At 40.4% G+C, this 20215-nt stretch overlaps 1 protein-coding gene and 1 long non-coding RNA gene across 2 annotated transcripts; both read left to right on the top strand.

Moving 5' to 3' along the window:
- The first annotated feature begins 4806 nt into the window (after positions 1-4806).
- On the top strand, positions 4807-6238 carry LOC117277216 (uncharacterized). The gene is made up of 2 exons (XR_004507497.2): positions 4807-5208; positions 6030-6238. It is a non-coding gene; the product is annotated as an uncharacterized lncRNA (long non-coding RNA).
- A 6014-nt stretch (positions 6239-12252) lies between these two features.
- Positions 12253-13161, top strand: LOC138908426 (uncharacterized). Its single transcript, XM_070199092.1, has 2 exons — positions 12253-12708; positions 12907-13161. The coding sequence occupies exons 1-2, from the start codon at positions 12253-12255 to the stop codon at positions 13159-13161; spliced, it is 711 nt and encodes a 236-aa protein (XP_070055193.1).
- Positions 13162-20215: the final 7054 nt, after the last annotated feature.

A 20215-nucleotide genomic window follows, 5' to 3' on the forward strand; every position in this document is an offset into this window, starting at 1 on the left:
AAGCAATGCTATTGTTGATTCGACTAAAGTAACGAAAAGGCAAGTAGACAGTTTGATGGTAAAAAGAAGAGGCAAATGTTGGTTGACTTTTACTAGGTTTGAGCAATAGGACATGCTTTGTGTGAGACGATATGTGATGATAGGGAGATGAATTCTTCCAAGTCTTTTGGAAAATCTATTGCTATGAAATTTCCCATGCCGCCAGTCCTGAAATCCGATAGCCAATATTGGGAATGGTTTGATCAAAAAGTCAAAATTTGAATATTGATTCCAAAGCAATCAAAATTAGTGAATGTCATAGTAATGCTGATGTGCAAGTCCCTGGCTAAGATGTCGCTTAGTAACTGAAAAGTCACTCCTCTTTCAGCCGGGGAGGAGTCATGGTAGCTTATTTTTTCATCTTTTCTTCTTCTTTTTATGTTATCATACCCTTCTATTCTTTATTCAATAAAATACAACCAGCCATGTTGTGTCCATTTTGTGCATAGTTTTTTTCTTGCTAGTTCTAGTGACATGACATGCATGCGGAATTTTCGGTCAGATTTTAGAAAATTGATCTAGTTTTGAATTTGATAATTAAAAGAAAGAGACACTTTTGAAGATGAATGAATAGAGTTGAAACAATTTAAGAATAAGAATAATCCAAGTATACACGGAATCAAAGCAGTCATACCAATGGAGGTTAAGGATCTCTACCTATGAATTGTTGTGAAGATTGGGCTTAAGGATGATCAGATGGGTTGAAGTCTGTTTAGCACTATAAGATAGAAAGTATTTTTCAAAAGAAAGTGCAATACAGATAATTTGAAACGAATCAATCAGTATTGAAATGCACACTTCCATATCAAGAAAGAAAGGTCACCCAAATTGACTAGGGTCATTCCCTACGAGGAAATTATTGCTCATACAACTTTACGCTAGACAAGACCCAGAAGACAACATGTTTATTAATGTCATGATTGTGAAAAGATAATATGTTTGGCGTTCTCGAGGCTAGGAAGCCCTTTTTTCTGCTACCCAAATACTTTATACCACTTGTTACCCCTTTTGAGCCTATGTTATAATCTTTGACCCCACTCTCTTGGAATCAAGTCTAGAGTCAAAAATCCAAAAACAAAATAGTCTAAAGTCCATGCCCCTAGAATATAAGAGCTGGGGCATTTTGCAAAAAATAAAAAGAAAGAAAGATGAAAAAAAAATAGTTAGGTCAGATGTCTTGAACTACGTTTAACTTGGTTCCTTTAAAGGATACGTATGCAGCTCTATACTAGGGTTCACTCCAACCAAAAAAGAATCCATTATCTAAAACTGGGGCATGAGTTTGTTTTAGTTTTTTTTAAAAGAGTCGATTCCAAGAGTTGTAAGTTTACAACTCCATCATATTGAGCCTATTTTGAGCCTTCATACCGTCCTTTCTTTCTTACCATGTCCAAAAGCCTTCTAAATAAAGACCTCCTGATAGACCTTCAAGAATGTCAAAAGAAGCATGTAATGAACAACAATTGTCACGTGACATAGAACACCATCAAGTTGCTCACACAAAAATAAAAAAAAATAAAAAGAAAAGGAGAGAGAGCCTTACTAGTGAAAACCTTCACGCGCACTTTAAGGCAACGGTAAGTAGACATAAATAAATGAGAGAGACTTGTTGGTGAAAACCCCTCGGGGCACCATTAGTCGAAGGTGAGTCATGAGTCTGATGCAAAATAATTGGCACAAAGATGCTCGGTTTCAAAGCTCGAAGGAATGACAAGAGCAAAAGTTAGATTGGTTTGAAAGATTTGGTCGTTATGTCCAAAATGCATGTCATGATCACTAAGGCTGGCTACCACACTCACATAAGCCCCTTCTTTCCTTCCTTTCCCATAAAAGTTGCGTCTCTTGTTAAAAATTTCTTCCTTCTATTTGTGCATAGCTTTGTCTTTTTGCTTTCGAGTCAGTTGTCATCAAAACAAGCAAAAAAGGATTTTCAAAATCTGCTACTAGCTTTTTAGTTGCACAAAGAAAATTCTGGCTAGAACGTTCAAGATACCACTATCCAGGGAGCAACATGCACTCAGTTGTTACAATCAACATATCTTGAGGATTCGTGTAATACAAAGGTTCCTACAAAAAATACTCTTGTTGGCCTACTTGTCAAAAGCAAGCTGAATGGGCACAAAGACAAGCTTCCAAAGACATCAAGGCCACAAACCGACCACCACTTTTAAGACTCACAATTAATCTTTGTTTTGAATTGGGAACAAAGCAGTGTAGATTGACAATTCTTAAAGGACAAATGTCACCAAAGGTGAGTTTCCACAAAATCTCCATTTTCTTTTATTTTCAGCATGCATCACTATTATTCATACAGATCATTTTCTTAGCTTAACCCAGTAGAACCTTTTTACCTAGGGGTATCCAGCTCATAGTTCCGGGTAGAAGTACTCTTCACTCAGGATATTTTACGTAGCTTAACCCAGGTAGAACCTTTTCACCTAGGGGGATCCAGCTTATAGTTCCGGGTAGAAGTACTCTTCGCTCAGGATATTTTACGTAGCTTAACCCAGGTAGAACCATTTCGCCTAGGGGGATCTAGCTCATAGTTCCAGGTAGAAGTACTCTTCGCTCAAGTTTTTTTACGTAGTTTAACCCAGGTAGAACCTTTTCGCCTAGGGGGATCCAGCTCATAATTTTAGGTAGAAGTACTTTTCGCTCAGGATATTTTACGTAGCTTAATCCAGGTAGAACCTTTTCGCCTAGGGGGATCTAGCTCATAGTTCCAGGTAGAAGTACTTTTCGCTCAGGGTGTTTTACGTAGCTTAACCCAGGTAGAACCGTTTCGCCTAGGGGATCCAGCTCATAGTTCTGGGTAGAAGTACTCTTCGCTTAGGTTGTTTTACGTAGCTTAACTCTGGTAGAACCATTTCTCTTAGGGGGGTCCAGCTCATAGTTCCGGGTAGAAGTATTCTTCGCTCAGGTTGTTTTACGTAGCTTAACTTAGGTAGAACCATTTTGCCTAGGGGAATCCAGCTCATAGTTCCGAGTAGAAGTACTCTTTGCTCAGGTTGTTTTACATAGCTTAACTCAGGTAGAACCATTTCACCTAGGGGGATCCAGCTCATAGTTCCGGGTAGAAGTACTCTTCGCTCAGGGTGTTTTATATAGCTTAACTCAGGTAGAACCATTTCGCCTAGGGGGATCCTGCTCATAGTTCCGAGTAGAAGTACTCTTCGTTCAGGATGTTTTGCGTAGCTTAACTCAGGTAGAACCTTTTCACCTAGAGGGATTCAACATTTTATTAATAATACAGGGCGCCAACCCCTGGTTCCATTTCCTTCCAGTAATACAGGGTACCAATCGCTTGTTACATTCCTTCTCAGTAATACAGGGTGCCAACCCTTGGTTACATTCCTTCCTAGTGATACAGGGTGCCAACCCCTGGTTATGTTCCTTCTTAGTGATACAGTGTGCCAACCCCTGGTTACGTTCCTTTTCAGTAATACAGTGTACCAACCCCTGGTTACATTCCCTTCAGTAATATAGGGTACCAACCCGTGGTTACATTTGGTTTTGGTAACGCAGGATACTAGCCCGTGGTTGTATATCCTCACATAGCTAGGTTATACTCTTGTCTTTGTCTTCCTTTCAATAAGTTAGATAGTTTATAGCTTTTTCTAATAACTCACAAAATTTCCCTAGTGCCAGACTGGGGCAGAAAAATTTTGTTCATTTTGTTCGTCTTTGATGGCTTTGCAGGCTACGCCGTATAGAACAAGTGATGATTAAAGCTTGCAGTTTCAGTTTCTCATCAGAAGAAATAAGTCTTTCGATCACAAGGCGTCTCAAGATTCATCTTCTCAACTTCGGATCAGGAAAGCAAGCAATTGAGATTGAGTCATAATGTTTTCTTCAAAGAGCATCAAGATCCAGTCTAAGGTCAAAATAAAAGAGCAAGTCAAGATCAAGATTTGACTCCAGAAGACACATACATAGGAATTTTGTAATCTTAGTTTGCAGACATATGTAGTTCTCTTCTCTTTTCCTTTTGATGTAAGCAGCATGTAATGATAACAATAACAGTACCAGCAACGACAGCAGTCTTAACTCCAGTGTCCTGTAGTCCCAGCTACCAAATTTTTCCAGAACTACACAGACCTGATTCATTTATAGCCAAGAATATGTAGGCAACCTCGGAGACAAGGTTCGGTCACCTTTTTCAAAATGCTCTCATTAGAGTCATAGGCAAGCAAGAGTTAATCATGGCATTTACCATCTTTGCACGAAAACTTTTCATGTTCTCGAGCAAAGAGGGGCAGCTGGGAATACCTAATTTTTGTACGCTTTTTCCAATATATATATAAAATAACTTTTGGATGATTTTAGCTATTTTAAGTTGTTTTTCTTTGAATTTATTTGCGCATTTTTATGTGAGTTTAATTAAAAAGTACTAAAATACTTTTACTTTTTATTTTTTATTTTAGTTTGCATCTCTAAAGGATTTTCTTTTTACATGTATAATTTCATTAGAGAGACAAGGGATTGGGCTAGTGTATTTTAATTAAAATTGAGCAAACATTGGCCCAAATTTTGAGCCCAATTCGGCCATACCCAGTCCAAAATGGCTGGCCAAGACATGGTTCAAAACGGCGTAGTTTCATGATGAAACTACGCCGTTTCATGATGAAACTACGCCGTTTCATTAAGTGAATCAAGATTAAATCTCATCCATTCATCTCTCTCTCATCCAATGGTCCACAATCAATCTCCCAATTAAGTATTTAAGACTTAGAAATGCTTAAATTTTGCCCCCATTTCCCCCATAATTCCTTTCTTCTTCCTCTCTCTAGCCGCTGCCACTCCGTCGTCGCTAGAAATTGCCCACCGGCGGCGGACCACCTCCAAACACCCCTAAATTCAAACTATGTAATCTCCACAACCTCCTCTTTCCATATCTCCAAACCAAATCCTTCAAAAACCTCTCAAACTCCTTGAATCTTAGATCTAAGAAAATTTTAGCTGCCATTGTTTTGCCCAAATTCTTGAAGCTCCGGCCACTACCACCCCACAATACCTACATCAGTGAATAAAGCTCCTCAAGACCTACCTATTAATGTCAATTCCACCCTGAAAATGCGGCGACCAAAAATACGGCCAAATTCCGGCGACCTTCCCGAATGCCCTCGTTTGGCATATCACCATTGTTTTGGCCACTTGAATTGTGAAATGGTAAAAATACTATTCTTGTTTTTCATGGCTGATTTTTTATTTTATTTTTATTTTTTCAGATTTTATTTTGTCTCTTATTAATTATTTTAACATTAGCTTTTGAAGTTTGAAATGCAAATTTTTATGCTTTTGCACTTGTTGAAGTAGTATAATAGTTTTGTATTGATAAAAGTGAGGTAGTGAAGGAATACTTGACAGTATAGGGTACTTGTTTGGTTGCTTATTTACTGCTTCAGAGATTTTTTGAGTATAAAACTCAAAAGTCATTTATTTGGTAAGAAAATATGGACTTTTGGACAGTTTTTAAACAAAAGTCTATCTTTGAATAGTGAAGAGCAGATTTTAGTTGACATACTATCTTTTGGACAAGATTGAACAAAATTGTCTTGCCTTTTGAATTTAAGTGCAGATTTTGTGGAAAACTCTGTAAAAAAAAATGATTTTTAATCATGAAATAGTTGGCTGTTTCTCATATATAAAACATACATCTTCATAGCAGTAGAGATCTGGACACACTAAAAAAAAGGGAGAGAAAAATCAACAGCTAAGGCATTCTTTAGTAGCTAAAAATTGTGAGTTTTTGTGAAGTGCAAAACATTTTTTTAGAAAAAGATAGTAGTCTTGAAAGCTTCTTCTGGAGTTACATAATTGCTGGTTTCAATTGTTTTACTGGGTATTTCTGGTTCATTTGCTTGGGTTTGAAATATGCTGGTTGTCGTTGTCTTTTGCTGTGTTGCTGCCCGTTTAACTATTTTGCTGTCCGCTTCTTGATTTTGGAAAGAGCTGACTTTGTTGTATTTGTTCTTCTTTTTTCTGTCCAGGTAATTTTTGGACCATGTATGCTCCTAAAATCGAGTTAGAATGAAAGATAATAATGATGGAAAATATTAGTAGCTTCATCCTTCTATTGTAATTCATTTTTATATGCTCTTGAATGTTGGATAATGTTATGACTATATGGTAGATAATTAAACTGTGTCAAGCATCTTTATTTTATTTTTTTGCTAAAGCGTTAAATATAATTCCACTGGGCCCTCAGTTGCTTGGTTGTATGAAAGGAGTATATATTAAATTTTGAACCATGTAGCTATGTTTGTCCCTTTGTTGTTGCCAAGCTAAGCTTTGTTTTTAATTTTTAATTTTTATTTTTAGAGTCCCAATAATCTTGCTTATTTTTTGAAAAGTTTTATTTTAGTAAGGTAGTTAAGCTGTGAATAGAAAGATACTCTCTGTAAACTTATTTTTGTAAATAGTTGGCTATGGATTGCAAATTACAAGATAGGGCTGGATCTGTAATGTGACTCTAAAAGGCCATATCTATAGATTTGAAGTCCAAGAGCAAATGGGCCTCTTGGATTTTGTCTTGGACATGAGCCCATTGGCTCCATCAGCGCAACATTGGGCTGCCTCATTTCAATGTCATCACAAGCCCACATCTTACAAGTTTTAAGCAACATAAGTTAACAATTTTCAAGCACTAGTCTCATCTTTTAAATTAGTAATCGTAATAACCGCAAAGCCATTTCATTTAGCCATACACTATTAATTTTTCTAAAAAACTAATAACGTAGTAATAATTCTTGTCATGACTGCGGATTCGCTTGCATAGCACTGTTATGACAAAATTAATAAAATTTGTTTCGGTCGTGCATTCGCTTGCGTCGTGCGGTTAGGACAATTTAATATTGTTCAAATCGTTTCTTCATTTTTTTTTTAATAAATAGTAGCGGACATAGGAAAAGCATGAAAAATAAAATAAAGCACAAGTTATCCAAAAATTAATTCAAACCAACTTTAGTCAATAAAAGCGACCGTGCTAGAACCACGAGACTCGGGAAATACCTTACACCTTCTCCCCGGTCAACAGAATTCCTTACCCGGACTTTATTTTCGCAGACCAATAATAATTGAGTCAAACCTTACTTTGACTAGGGATTCAAATAAAAGATGACTTGGAATACCCAAAAACTCAATTCCAAGTGGCGACTCTGTAAATAAAATAATCCCTACTCAAGTTTGTCACTTTAATTGGAAAAACTCTTTAACCCACAATAGTTCATAACATACATTATCCTTTGTGGGTAGAAGAAGGTGTATGACACCAACCAAACTGCGTGACGAGCCAACTCTGAAAACCTCACTCATACTGGGTCACAGACATGCCCTCCTGACGTAGCTGCTTGAACTGCCTGCGCAGCTCCTCCTTGCGGTTCTGTTGCACAAATGTCTGCAATAAGAGAACGGAGAATACATGCCATGAAGGTTATGCTGCACCGACTGGCATGCTCCTCTCATAGGTCTCTCACCATCTGAAAGTTCCCTCAGTCAACTGAAAAGTAGTAAATGAGACTCCAATGGTCTCTAGAATACCCGCCATGCGAAGAATCCACTGGAACCTATCCAAGAAGTCTTGAGCATCCTTTGACTCAGCCCCACAGAATGATGGAGGCTGGAGCCTCCCAAACCTCTCTAGTCTTTTCTGCTCCTTATAGCTCATAACGGGACCCCCTAGGCCTGAGCAACTACAATCGACTGGGCTGGTAGTACCCCCGGTATCTGAAGTCTCTACACCACTTACTCTAGAATACGGGCGGCGGGAGTCTGAGTACATCCCTCGACCTGAGAAGTGGATGCTGCGGCCAGAACTGAAACCGCCTAGGCAAAGCTAGTACAATTCAGGCAACTAGTGCCTTAACTAAGTTTAAATTCGATACTTACCTCAAGCTAATCGAATCACTCCGCTAACAAGCCCTTGCCTCGAATCTAGCCACAAACAATTTGATACAATTAACTCAACCTATTGGAATCAATTCCACATGAAAATGCTAAATTCTTAATCAAAGTCAAAAAGTCAACTCAAAAGTCAACCCCCGGGACACGTCTCAGAATCTAATAAAAGCTACAAAATCCGAAAGCCCATTCATCCATGAATCCAACTATAGCAAATTTACCAAATTCCGACACCAAATCGTATCTCAAATCCCCAAATTAACTCTCAAATCCCTAGCCTAGAACTCCCAAAATTCCACCTCAAAAACACACAATCTAGGTGGGAAATTCAATGGGGAAACAATATTATTGAATAAAAATGATCAAGATTGACTTACCTCAAGAAACCCCTCGAATATCCTCTCACAAATCGCCTTAATCTGAACTTGAAATGTCCAAAATGATTAAAATCACAAAACCCTCGAGTTTTAAACACTGCCCAACCTTTTTCGCTTCTGCGGATCATTTAACCGCACATGCCGTTCCACTTTTGCGGTCAAAGATCCGCATCTGCGGAGTTATATTGGACACCGGCCTTGCATACCTGCGGCCTCTCTTCTATGAGAAGACATCCGCTTCTACGGACCTGCCTCACCGGGCCTCCTTTCGCTTCTGCAATGCTCCTTCCGCATCTGCGAACTCACAAGTGCGAAAATTCCCTTCGCACCTACGCAACTCCCCAGCTCACCCAAATCTGCTCCTATGATGACTCATTCGCTTTTGCGGTTGCGCACCTGCGTCCAAATTCATCGCAGGTGCCATCGCACCAGACCTGGTGCACTTCAGCAATCCTTTAATACCAAACTTCGATCCATTAAGCATCAAAACTCCACCAGAGGCCCCCGAGACCTCAACCAAACGTACCAACAAGTCCTAAAACACGATACAAACTTAGTCGAGACCTCAAATCACATCAACCAATATCAAAAATAGGAATCGCAACTCAATTTCAAGCCTAACAATAACTAAGAAATTCCAACTTCTACAATCGATGCCGAAACCTATCAAATCAAGTCTGATTGACCTCAAATTTTGTACACAAGTCATTAATGGCACAACTGAGCTATTTCAAATCCCGGAACTAAATTCGATCCCGATAACCACAAAGTTTACTCTCGGTCAAACTTATCAATTTCCGAAATTTCAAATTATCCAGCATTCGCCATTTCGAGCCTAAATCAACTATAGACCTCCAAATCATTATCCGGACACACTCCTAAGTCAAAAATCACCCAACGGAACTATCGAACCAACAAAACTCTATTCTGGAGCCATTTACACATAAGTCAAAATTCAGTCAACCTATTTAACTTAAGCTTCCAACCTCGAGACTAAGTGGCTGAACTCATTCCGAAACATCTCCGAAACCGAACCAACTACCCCGGCAAGTCACATAATGATAATTGAGCATAAAATAAGTAGTAAATGGGAGAACGGGGCTATAATACTCAAAATAGCCGGCCTGATCATTACATATATTTTATATGACGAATACTTTACTTATTTAATTCTTTATAATGTGTTACAATTATTATGAAGGGTGTTTAATTTCATAGGGGTGCAATAGGAAGGATCAAAATGTGAAATTACAGAATCATGAATAATTAGAAATATTACAATTATGAAGTTTTAAACTGTCGTAATATTAAATTAGAAAAAATGGTAGTTTTTGGTTGCAAAACTGGCGGCTCAAAACTACCACAATAAACAACGAAAAGGCCATACTAAGAATTGTAATCTCTTAAAATTTTAAAAACAATAACGGCGGTTTGTAAACGCTATAATTAACATCTTACAAAAGGCCACATTAAACAATGCATATTACGGCAGTTTTGAGCTACTGTTATGGCAGCTAAGATGAAACCGTCGTATACACTTTGTGGCGGAAGAGTAATAAGTGGGGATTTTGACTACTTATTAGCGCATTTTAGCTTTTGTTTTAGTCCAAAATCGTTTAATTGTGTTACCGGAGAAATGATGAAATATGCTTAATTGTAGGAATATTGGAAAATGAGCCTCCAAGAAGAAATCCAACTCACAAAGGAGTGATATAAACTCAAGGACAAAAACAGACACAAAAGCTTAAAGTGCAGACCGCAGAATATCATCTGCGGCCGGAGATTGTGCAGAAGAACTTATCAGAGATCTGTGAGAAGTGCTGTCCGCACATGAAATGTGTGGCCGTAGAAGCTAGGCAAGAGCAAAAGTTCAGAGAACATGTATATCAAGTTTAACAGAAGTGCGGACCGCATAATTATTGTGCGGCCGCAGAAGATCAGCTACGCGGCCGCAGTTGCATTTGTGCGGTCCGCAAAAGATCCATGTGCGGCTGCACTCAGAAATATGCGGACCGCAGAAAGAGAGAGATACAGCCGCGGTTCAGGATTGTGCGGCCGCAAGATTCCAATCCTGTCAGGTTGAAGCAAAGTGCGAACCGCACATGGAATTGTGCGGCCGCAGAACCTCTGAAAGGGCATTTTTATCCGAAAATTCCAGCTTTGTATAAATAGAAGAGTTTCACTTTTTTAGGTCAAGTTTTTGACATAAGCAACTATAGTAGCTATTTTTCTTTACTATCTTTAGTAGTTTTTGCCATATTGAGCTTTTTGAACATATATTTCTTTATTTTAATTATCAATATGGGTTTAATTATCATTTCTTCTTCTATTTCTTCTGTCGTAAGCATGAGTAGCTAGATTTTCACTAGGGTTGTGACCCAACCCTAGAGTGTAAACTTAATGGGTGTTTGATTTATTACTTGTTTATGGATGGGTGTTTATTATTTAGCTTTGTTCTTGCTTTTAATTGTAGAATTAATTGTTGCAAGCATTAGTTCATGCCTATTTGACTTGGTCTCTACTTGGGAAATAGAGACTTAGTCTAGGAAAACTTGGCTAACAAGAAATTGCCGTGAATCCTTGGATTGCTATTTCCTTTCTCTCTACGGGGGAAATCCATGGATTGACTAGAAATATTGCCAAATCACTCCATCCATACATGATATGAATTGGCGGAGAAATTTATTTCTAAGTTCTTTTCTCATGGGCATATGGCTACTCTTAGAGACGAGATTCTAGCATTCAAACAAGAGCCCAATGAGCCGTTGCATGAAATATGGGAGAGGTACCGAACTATGGTCAAAGAGTGCCCAAATAATGACATGACGGAGGCTATGATTCAACAAACTTTCTATCGGGGGATCAATACTACCAATTAGTGCATCGTTAATCAACTTGCCGGTGGAAATTTCATGACAATGCCGTATGCAAAATCTTGTGAGATTTTAGATGAAATGGCGGATACTTCTTCAGCATGGAAAAGTAGAGCAAATGTTCCTCAAGGTGATCCGAATATGATTCACCTACATAAAGAATTGCATGACCATGGGCAAGCCATTGCCGAGTTGACCACCACAATGAATCAATTAGACAAAGCTCAACTTCAACAAGTGCAAAATCCTAAGCAAGTCAATGACATGAAGGGAGTTAGTATGATGGTGAACAAAAAAAGAACCAAAGGTCCACAAGTGCAGAACCGAGTGGATAATTATGTGCAAGAAGATAGTGGGTTTGATCAAGATGAATCTTACAATGAACAAGAGGAGAAAGTGCAATATGTGAATAACTTTCAAGGACAAAGAAACAACTCTCAAGGCCCAAATCAACAACAATGGCGACCTTAAGGTAATCAAGGGAATTGAAATTCTAACAACCAAGGTAATTGGAATGGTGGAAACAATCAAGGGAATTGGAATAGTAACAATAATCAAGTAAATTGGAGTGGTGGTAATAACCAAGGCAATTGGAGTGGAAATAATCAAGGATATTGGGGAGGCAAAAACCAAGGGGGATGGAACAATAATCAAGGCAATCGAGGGTCGGGTATTCAAAGGCCCTCGATGTATCAACAACCGAGTAACCCGCCTTCTTATCCTTCCCATGTTCCAAATTCTTCCAAAAATGAGATGGGACTAATTGAGAACATGTTTAAGCAAATGATCGAGAAAGATGTCGACTCTGATGCCCAACTTGCCTCTCACAATACATCTATCCGAAACTTGGAAGTCCAAATGGGGCAAATATCTCAAGCCCTAAATAATCGTCCTAAGGGGCACTACCAAGTGACACGGTGGTGAACCCAAAGGGTGGAAACAACATGGGACATGCCATGGCCGTTACTACAAGGAGTGGAAAAGGTGGGGATGCACCCACCTCGAATCAACGAAAACTTGTGGATGATGAGTAAGTGGTTCAAGAAGATGAGATCCCGGACAATATGGTGAAAGAAATTGATGAAGTGCATATTGATATTAATAACAATGTGGAGGAAGCTCATAAGGAAGTGAAGCCTTCTAGGGATCACATTGTTGACATACTGGAACCGGTAGTGCAAAAGGCTAAGGCACCAATTCCTAGGCCTCTTCCTCCCTATCCTCAAAGGCTTGCTAAGAAAGATGGAGAGAATCAATTCAAAAGATTCATTGACATGATGATGAGCCTGTCTATCAATGTGCCATTGGTTGATGCCTTGGAGCAAATTCCCGGTTACGCAAAGTTTATGAAGGATTTAGTGACAAAGAAGCAATCTATGAATTTTGAAACTATAAAAATGACTCATCAAGTGAGTGCAATTGTGCATTCAATGGCTCCCAAGTTGGACGATCCCGGCACTTTCACGATTCCTTGTACAATTGGGAGTGTTGAGTTTGCAAAAGCTATTTGTGATCTTGGGGCAAGTATCAATTTGATGCCCTATTCGGTTTTCAAAACTTTGGGAATTGGGCAACCAAGACCCACATCTATGAGATTACAAATGACCGATCGTACCATGAAGAGACCATTGGGAGTGATTGAAGATGTATTGGTTCGTGTTGATAAATTCATTCTTCCAGTGGATTTTGTCATTCTTGATTCTGAGGTTGATTATGAGGTGCCAATTATTCTTGGTAGACCTTTCCTTGCTACGGGGAAGGCTCTAGTTGATGTTGAAGCCGGAGAACTTACCTTCCAGGTTGATGATGAAAAAGTGGTTTTCCATGTGTGTAAGTCCATGCGGCAACCCAATAGCAAAGAGGTGTGTTCTTTTGTAGACTTGGTGACAGATGTGATTATAGATGAAACAAGTGCTGTGATGAATGTTGATGATACATTTGAGGCCGTCTTGCTCAACTTTGATGATGACTAAATGGATGGATTCATGGAATGTGTGAACTCGTTGCAAGGAATGGGGTCGTACACTTATGAGCCCCGCAAATTGTCCTTGGATCTTGAAAATAGGACAACCGTCCAACAAAGCCCTTGATCTAGGAATCTCGTATCTTGGAGTTGAAGCCATTACCTCCATATCTTTGGTATGAATTTCTTGGCCCTTCTTCTACTTTACCAGTTATTCTTTCCTCTTGTTTGACTAACGTGCAGGTAGACTCTACATTGGTGGTGCTACAAAAGAGGAAGAAGGCTATTGGATGGACATTGGCGGATATTTAGGGGATAAGACCCGCATTTTGCATGCACAATACTAACTTGGAGGAAGGTGTCAAACCATCTATTGAACATCAAAGGAGACTCAACGAAGCCATGCAAGAAGTTGTCAAAAAGGAGATCATCAAGTGGTTGGATGCCGGGGTTGTCTATTTCATTTTCGATAGTTCGTCGACTTCTCCGGTTTAATGTGTCCCAAATAAGGGGGGCATGACGGTGGTCACCAATGATAAGAATGAGTTGATTGCTACAAGAATGGTGACCGGGTGGAGAGTATGTATGGACTATCGTAAGCTCAACAAAGTCACAAGGAAGGACCATTTTCCACTTCCCTTCCTAGATCAAATGCTTGATAGATTGGCCGGCCATGCTTTCTATTATTTTCTTGATGGGTATTCTGGCTACAACCAAATTCTTATTACTCCGGAGGTTCAAGAGAAGACTACTTTTACATGTCCTTATGGTACTTTTGCCTTCAAGCGGATGCCATTTGGGTTGTGCAATGCACGTGACTTTTCAAAGGTGTATGATGGCGATCTTCACGGACATGGTGGAGGATTACCTTGAAGTCTTCACGGATGACTTCTTGGTGGTCCGGAATTGTTTTGATGATTGTCTCGCAAACTTTGATAATGTGTTGGCAAGATGTGAAGAAACAAACTTGGTGCTCAATTGGGAGAAATGTCATTTCATGGTCGAGGAAGGCATTGTCCATGGCCATAAGATCTCAAAGAATGGCATTGAAGTCGACAAGGCAAAGATTGGGGTGATTTCTAAACTTCCACCTCCAACTTCAGTGAAAGGCATGCAGAGTTTCTTAGGTCACGCGGGATTTTATCAGCATTTCATCAAGGATTTCTCTAAAGTGGTGAACCCGTTGTGCAAGCTTTTGGATAAAGATGCTAAGTTCCACTTCAATGATGATTGAATGAAAGACTTTGAATTGCTAAAGTTCAAGTTGACTATTACTCCCATTATTACCGCTCCAAATTGGAGTGTTCCTTTTGAGCTCTTGTGCGATGCAAGTGATGTAGCGGTGGGGGTTGTTTTGGGGCAACGCATCAACAAGATTTTTCATCCGGTCTACTATGCTAGTAAGATCATGAATAGTGCCCAAGTCAACTACACAATTATGGAGAAAGAGCTCCTTGCCATTGTCTTTTCTGTGGAGAAGTTCCGCCTATACTTCATGGGTGCAAAAGTCATTGTCCACACGGATCATGCGGCACTTCGCTATCTTATGAGCAAGAAAGATTCCAAAGCCCGGTTGATGATATGGGTGCTTTTATTGCAAGAGTTTTATATTGACATCCAAGATCTCAAAGGAAGTGAAAACCAAGTGGCGGACCACTTGTCTCGTTTGGAGGAGGAGGGGAGGCCGCATGATGGCCTTGAAATCAATGACTCCTTCCCCGATGATAAACTCTTGGCTATTTCAATGAAAGAGGTGCCATGGTTTGCAGATCTAGCAAATTTCCTTGTAAGTCGTATCATCCCGAATGAGTTCTCTTCAAACCAAAGGAAGAAGCTCAAACGGGATTGTCTTACCACTATTTTGGATATTGATATTTTCGATTTGTGGGGTATTGACTTCATCGGTCCTTTTGTGAGTTCTTTTGGAAACACCTATATCTTGGTCGCGGTTGATTTTGTGTCCAATGTGTCCAAATAGGTTGAGGCCGTTGCTCTACCCAACAATGAAGCTAGAAGTGTGGTGGCATTTTTGAAGAAAAATATTTTCACAAGATTTGGTACTCCAAGGGCTATCATAAGTAATGGGGAATCGCATTTTTGCAATAAAGCTTTCGACATCTTACTCACCAAGTATGGTGTCACTCATAAAGTCACGACTCCCTATCATCCACAAGCAATCGCTCAAGTGGAAGTCTCCAACCGGGAGATAAAGAGTATTTTGTCCAAAATAGTGAATGCTAACCAGACGGATTGGTCCAAAAAACTTGATGATGCTTTATGGGCTTATAGGACGTCATACAAAACACCTATCGGAATTTCTTCATACCGGTTGGTGTTCGGAAAAGCTTGTCATCTTCCGGTGGAACTTGTGCACAAAACCATGTGGGCTTTAAAGAAGTTGAATCTTGAGTGGGATGTTGCCGCCAACTTAAGGGTGGAACATTTGAACGAGTTGGATGAGTTCTGGTATCATGCATACACAAGTTTGTCCTTATACAAAGAGAAGATGAAATATCTTCATGACAAGTGCATTTGGAACAAAGGGTTTAAAGAGGGTGATCTTATGTTGTTGTTCAATTTCGCAATTACGGAATATTTCCCGGAAAGCTAAAGTCTAAATGGAGTGGCCCGTTTGAGGTTGTGGGTGTGACACCCTTTGGTGCTTTGGACTTAAAAAATAAAAATGATGAGGTATTTAGAGTCAATGGTCATCGGGTGAAGCATTATCTGGGAAAAGTTGATGATGGCCACGTCGTGGCGGTAATTCATTTCAAATGATGGTAATTTGCGTCCTGTCGCGACGTTAAATCAGGCGCTTCTTGGGAGGCAACCCATGTTTCTTTTTCTTTCTCTTTTTTTTTCTTTTTCTTTAGATAGGTCTTATTTTGTGCTAACTGGTTTTGAAGTGTGTTGTAGGAATGAGTGTTCTATGCAAGAACTGTGCTTAGAAAAATTGGCTAAGTATGGAAAAAGTGCGGACCGCAAAATTTTGAATGCTATAGATGAAGTCAATTGTGACCGCACAATTTGAGATGGGAAAATGCAAACTCTCTGAAGTTTGTTTGTCAGAGAAATGGCCAAAGTGCGGTCGCACAAGCAAATATGCAGACCGCACCAACATCTGTGATCGCACAACTAATTATACGGACCGTAGATCATCGAAGGGAATTTGAACAACAGGTAATAGAGTGCATACAAAAGAAGTAATTCTGCGGCCGCACTCGTCTCTTGAACCCTTAGCCAAACCGGTTTAGTATAAATAGTAGCCCTAATGCTACTGTTGAAACTTTCCAAACTCTGAGAAATTAAAACAAAGGCTAAAATCTTGCACACAACTGATTGAATCATCTGCCACTTAATTGAGCATCTGTGATCACTCCTTAACACCACTTCATCACCGGTATGTTCAAATCATTTCTAGGATTCTTTAATTTTCTTAGTTTAGTTTACAATTTGTTAGTTACTTTAGACCATTTGTCAATTTCATATCTATGTGGGGTGTGAATTGTGTTGGGTAAACTCCTAGTTGCTATTTGGGGAATGGGTATTTGGTTTTTCATGTTTAAGTGCTACTACAATGTCCAATTTGTGCATAGAATTGAAACCCTAAGAACTCTGCCCGATTAAGTTTTGAAATGCGCGGCCGCAAAAGGAATTGTGCGGTCCACAGAAGTATAGATTAAGTCTTTGGTGAAGCAAGACTATGCGGTCCGCAGAATTCAATCGCGGCCGCAGATCAGGGCATTCTCTATCTTAAGAGAGTTTCCATTTTCAGGTATCCATTATGCGGCCGCTCTTAGAAAAGTGCAGACCGCACTTCAACTCTGCGGTCGCATTCAAAATTTTGCTGACCGCAGTTTCTTTTTTGCGGCCGCACTTCAAAATTGTACAGTCCGTGCCACCAGACCTGTAGCCGCACTTGTAATTGTGCGGACCGCACTTCCATACCCTGCAACATGTTTTGATCTGTGAACTTCCGATTATCTACACTTGTATTCGAACTGACTCCTACTGCTATGTGTTGCAGAAAATTGTTAGATCCCGTGGTCGTGGTGATACATCAAAGGGGAGGGGTGAACCTTACAGAGGTAGAGGCAAAAGCACCTTACCCCTCGGTCTCCAAAGAGTAATCAGTAAGAAAGCCACAACAGGCCAAAGTAGATAGTCGGAGCCCGCCGAATCAAGTTCATATGCCCAGTCTAGGGAAGCATCGGAGGGTGACTCAGTGCAAGAGCAGCCTGCTGTGCAATCACAGCCACAGCTGCGTCAGGACAGATACCAACTTAGAAACAAGCCTAACTCTTTTGAGGGTTCAGAAGGTAGAAGTCAGGCTTCAGAACCTTTATCCACACATGCCCCAAATGCACCTGCTACCACAATGGATGTTGATGATCTCCCGGACGATGGCCGAGGGGGTGACACCAGAGTAGCCGGCCTTGAGAGGTCAAAGAAGAAAGAAATTTGGGAAGATAGGTTCGTCAGTCTTGCAGCCTTCTCTAGTTTCAGAGAGTGGTGACCATCGAGATTGCTCACTCTTGAGCATCGGTTCTTGTTGAAAGACCTTGATAAATACAACACAGCAGTGTCGAGGCAGTTCTTGGAGCGGAAGGGGTGGACATGTTTCACTAAAAGTGTGGTAGATGCCAAAGACTACTTGGTCTTGGAAGTTTACGCCAATGTGGAGCACATAAAGAAGGGGATCAAAGTGAAAAAAGTGAGGAACCTCAAAGTGAGGTTTGATCAGAACACCTTGAACACCTACTTGGGGTTTGAGGATGTTGAGCCAGTGCAATATTTGGAAAAGCTGACTATGGGTGATGCAGCTCGCCCACGGCTAGCTGAGATTCTGGCAGCTCCGGGACCACCACCACCATGGATCACAACAGGGGTTCTTATTCACAGGAACACCCTGAACTTCAAGGCAAAGGGATGGCAGACGTTTGTATGCAGCAGATTAGACACGTGCCAGAATGAGACAAATCTTCCAATTCCTCGGGCAGTGTTAGTTGCCTCTATCATAGCTAGGTACCCAATCAATGTGGGTGTCGTGATGTCGGCCAACATGTCTTTGGTCGCCAGGCAAGGTGACACCTCCTACCCATATCCCAACACTATTACTGAGTATCTTACGGATGCGGGGGTGGAGCCGAGGGATTTTGATACCAAGGTGCGGGCGAAGAAGCCCTTCTCATGGTATTCTTTGATGGGTGGTGGAAACCCAAAGAAAAACGGTCAACCAGCTACTACCGTAGGCCAGTCTGATGAGCCTTCGATGGTAGCTGCAGAATCAACATACATGCCTTCTACTACAATAGTGCCTTCTACCAGTGCAGCTCCCACGCCTGCACCTCCTTCTTCAGAGCCTTCAGCATTAGTTCCCTCCACCTTGACTTTAAGGCCGGTACCTACGCCCACTCATCCGCTATCTACGCTGCGAGTCTCCCAGACACTGGCGAGCCTCAACAACTTGATGTTGATAGCTACTGCAAAGCTGTCTGACTTATCCAGTATTGTTGCAACACAGGCATCCGCCCCGGCACCCTAGATTCCTCTGACAGTGGAGGATATATTGAAGAAGATTTTGGAGAATCAGCAGACCATCATTAACACTTTAGTAGCACATGGAGCAGTGATTAAGGAGCTTGGGAAGCAGGTAAAGAAGATGAAGAAATACCAGGCATCCAATAAATCATTATATAGACTGAGGAGAGAGGTCACCAAGATAGCAGACGTTGGGGACCTTCCATTTGATATGCTGATGGAGACAGATCCAGCAGCACCAGTAGATCCATCAGCACCAGTGGCACTAGCTGGCCAGTCTGAGGAGCCAGACCTGGCTGCCGACACTGTTAAGGTCGTGCGCCAGATGTTCACCCACCCAGTTACTCCCAGAGGCGAGGATAATCAGATCCAGTTAGAGGAGACTGAGGGCGGTGATGCTGCTATGGACACAGCCACATAGGGAGTCCTCTTCACTCTTACCCTTCTTTATTCTTATTTTGTTAAGCATTGGGGACAATGCTTACTTTTATTTGGGGGGTGGAGTTTATTTGATATTTGGATGATTTGACATTTGGTTTGTAATAACTGATAACGTTTTCCTTTTTATTTTTATCATGTATAGATTCTCCTCTTTCTCTCTCTATTGATGTATATATTTTCTCATTTCCTCTCTCATTATGCTTGCAGTAGCTTGCTTTGTAGCTTCTTTATTTTATTTTCTTATTAGTCAATGTTTAATTCAGTAGCTTCTTATTTAATCTAATAGCTTCTTTTTAATCTAGTAGCTTCTTTTTATTTTTGAGTGGACAATAAGCCTTTGGTTTTCTTAATGCCACGTTTATTTCCAAAGGTAGTTTTTGTGTGAACCGGGTGACTTTTCCCAATGATGGATGGCGTGAGAACCTTCTTAAGGGATTGAGTTCGTTTTTGGTGTTTAGGTAAGAATACTAGTAATAAGGAATAAAAAGACCTAATAGAGTCAGACTCGAAGAGTCAAACATGCTTCACTTGGTACCAATACACTTAACTACGTGCTTATGATTAAAAACAAGTTTTTGGAAAGAAATAGTTCTAGTTAGTGACCTTGTGACTCTTGTGTTGACTTAAGCAACCATCGAGTGGTTTAGTCAAACCATAGTGATTTTTAATCTTGAATATGGTCGTTATGGTCCCTTGACTCTATCCTCTTTAACAATCTAGCTGTGTGAGAGGTGAGATGTTTTTGTTGCAAGTCCAAGTACCCGTGCGAATGGTCTAGAACTTGTCCCGAATGTGTTTCGAGGAAAAATATTAAGTTTTGCTTGGCTTGAGAAGTGATTGTAGGCTCTCCTTGACCCGCTTGAAATTTTCCATGGCCCACCAATGTTGTTATCCCTAGTCAGCCCATTTGAACCTAAAACCTTTCTCATTTGATCACCATGTTACAAGCCTTTACCTGTTCTGTCGTGACCCTCTCTTGGCACCCGAGCTTTCCTTAATACTCTTGTGAAACAATTGGCTAAAAATGTATGTTTGGGGGAGAGACGAGGAGTTTGTAAAAGGTACCAAGGCGCAAAAAGAGA

Source organism: Nicotiana tomentosiformis, chromosome 3 (assembly GCF_000390325.3).
Source record: "Nicotiana tomentosiformis chromosome 3, ASM39032v3, whole genome shotgun sequence".
Taxonomy (NCBI): Eukaryota; Viridiplantae; Streptophyta; class Magnoliopsida; order Solanales; family Solanaceae; genus Nicotiana; species Nicotiana tomentosiformis.

What these genes read in the sequence shown, in the direction of transcription:
- LOC138908426 (XM_070199092.1), top strand. Translation starts at nt 12,253, where the DNA reads ATGGTGAAAGAAATTGATGAAGTGCATATTGATATTAATAACAATGTG. An exon ending in AAGCTATTTGTGATCTTGGG is followed by an intron (nt 12,709 to 12,906) that starts GCAAGTATCAAT and finishes GTTGATTATGAG; the next exon opens with GTGCCAATTATTCTTGGTAG.